The sequence below is a fragment of the Sinocyclocheilus anshuiensis genome, unplaced genomic scaffold (genome assembly GCF_001515605.1).
Source record: "Sinocyclocheilus anshuiensis isolate Anshui unplaced genomic scaffold, SAMN03320099.WGS_v1.1 scaffold2630, whole genome shotgun sequence".
NCBI lineage: Eukaryota > Metazoa > Chordata > Actinopteri > Cypriniformes > Cyprinidae > Sinocyclocheilus > Sinocyclocheilus anshuiensis.
In genome coordinates, this window is record NW_015537938.1 from 130442 (window position 1) to 133050 (window position 2609).

General features: G+C 35.6%; 1 protein-coding gene across 1 annotated transcript in view; it reads right to left on the reverse strand.

Annotated features, from left to right (window-relative positions):
• Window positions 1–652: 652 nt before the first annotated feature.
• The window catches only part of ngfra (nerve growth factor receptor a (TNFR superfamily, member 16)), a 37866-nt gene continuing 35909 nt past the window's right edge, over window positions 653–2609 (reverse strand). The window contains exon 6 of the mRNA XM_016450702.1: window positions 653–1795. Coding sequence (XP_016306188.1) covers window positions 1743–1795 — 53 coding nt within the window. The 3' untranslated portion in view covers window positions 653–1742. The remainder of the gene's footprint in view (window positions 1796–2609) is intronic.

Below are 2609 nucleotides of genomic sequence, written 5' to 3' on the forward strand. Positions count from 1 at the left end.
AAGACACTCCATTAGATACTGTGTGTGTGTGTGGATGCGGTATGGAATATCTGTGTTAGGTCCCTAACGTCTATTTACGAGTGCAATATCCATTGGATGGATAGAAAACAGGAAGCAAAGACTATTTTTAGTTGTTCTGTTTTTTGTTGTATGTTAACTTGTTTGTTTGGTTAGACCATTCCGATTTACTCTAAAGCTTATATAATAATGTTAAGGTACTTTTTATTGCCCCTTAGTCCAGGTCAGTGATGCAACCTTAGAACAGCTCTCTTTCTCAGCTTCCAGCTCATGACTGCTGAGATGGTTGAGTAATTCAAACCACATTATAGCATCTGAATCTGCATCAACATTCATGGAATGAATCATGTAACCAAGACAAAGAGTGAGAAAGAAAGAGCAAATGTGGCAACAAAAGATGAAGAAAACCTAGACAGATGACTCATCAAGAGCTACAGTAAGAATCATTGATTGTAGAGTCTAAGAAAAAAAGATAGTTTTTTTTAGTTTAGTGTAGTTACTGGTTATTCATATGACAATATGTAGTTAAAGATACACATTTGGAGTTTTAAGTTTTCAACTTAAAGTAACTATATAAGCAAAATATTATAGTTTTTGTTTAGTAAATAGTTAAGACAAATTATTAAGGTGGCTGATAAGGTTTCCTCAAAAGTACTAAAAGAATCATTACAGGAATCATTAACGAGCATGTGCTGCTAAGTTGAATCCCAAATCAAACCTGAATTAATGGTAGGACATAAACATGGTGATTATTTCTAGGAGTGCATGATGGCATGAAAATATTTGTGTAGCTCTTTAGTTCTGGTTTCTCTTTGCACTGTGACTCAGATTTCTGAAGAGGTAAGGCGAGAAGATCTAAGCAATGAAACCTAAACTGCAGTAACTAGAGGAAGGCAGGGAATATGATACACTATGTGTGTGTTTTATAGAGAAAAGGTTGTGAAAGAGAGAAAAAGGAAGGCAAGCTAAGTATAGATCTGAGTCATTACATTATTAAAGGTCAGCAAATGTCACAGTCGTGAGTTGTTGCCCATAAACACTGACCTGCGATCAGCTGCTTTGAAACTAGACGGCGACTGGTAGTTCTGCACTAACTGCATACAACCCCCCAAAGTTTTAACACACACCTGAAAATGTGTACATTTCTGATTAAATAAAGGGCCTTGATGTTATAGACAAAATCTAGTAATACTTCAAAAATAAGGCAAAAACGAAATCCTTATTAGATCAGGCAGAAGGCTCCAGGTGGAGGAACCATGGTGCAGCTGCTAAGTTGCGCGATATCCGTGAAGCCTGTGTTAGCGTCTCTTTGCGTCCTCTTGTGAAGCCCGGGACATCCAGAGTTTGTGTCACAAGGGTGCATTAATACATCTGAGAAACCCAGTATATGTTAAACATTCATCAGAATTTGTGGTGGGTTTCAGTATACATTATGGTGAACTTTCTTCAGGGTAATAGGCTTATGTTTATTTAGAAGTAGCTATTTTAAGCCAGTGAGTCTGATCGCTGATGTGGATCCATTGGTGCTGTTGAACCAGCTCATCAATGAATAGTCCTTGCTGGGTTCAAAAGGATCAAAGGTCTTGTCTCTGTGTCCCTTGCTGGATGGCCATCATGGCTTCGCTCCTCCATTCTCCTCTTTCTGCTTCTTTGTTTCCTTCACTCCAACCTCTCATCCCCTCTTTATTGTTACATTGATAACATAGCGTCCTCCTCCTCACTGGTTAGGCCTGAGGTGGGGGGGAGTCAGGCTGAGCCCCTCCATCCACTCTCACAACTAGAGGAATAAAGAGAAAGAAAACGTTAGTGGTTCATGGTTAAATGTTTGCGAGTCAGTGACTATACTAATTTATTATTTACTAATTTAAATCATTTTCTTCTCTGTCTTTGACAATTCATTTTAGCGAATCCTTTGGTTCATTCAAAGGATTCATTTTAAACACTTGTTCCTGAAACTGAATTTTAGTTAATTAGTGCTGATTTGTCCCAAATTACTTAATTGACTGCATAAAATTTCTCTATACAGGATTAATAGTGCACACCAATAATGTTTTGTAATTACACACACACACACAACTATCCAAAAAGATTAGGTCAGTCATTCGTTCGTTCATTTGTTCATTCATTTGTTCGTCCGTCTGTTTGTTGGTATGTTCGTTCATTCATTTGTTTGTTTGTTTGTTTGTTCGTTCATTCGTTCATTTAATTATTTATTAAATGTTTCAGAAAGAAGTATCTTATGCTTACCAAGCCTGTATTTATTTGATAGAAAATACTGTAAAACAGTAATATTGTGAAATATTATTACAATTTAAAATAACTCATTTCTTTAATATATTTTTAATTTGTACTTTATTCCTGTTATGGCAAAGCTGAATTTTCAGCATCATTACTCCAGTCTTCAGTGTCACATGATCCTTTAGAAATCATCCTAATATACTGATTTGATGCTCAAGAAACATTTATTGTCATTATCAATGTTGAAAACAGTTGTGCTGCTTAATATATTTGTATAAACAGTGATACATTTTTTCAGGGTTCTTTGATAAATAGAAAGTTCAAAAGAACAGAAACATATATATATATATATA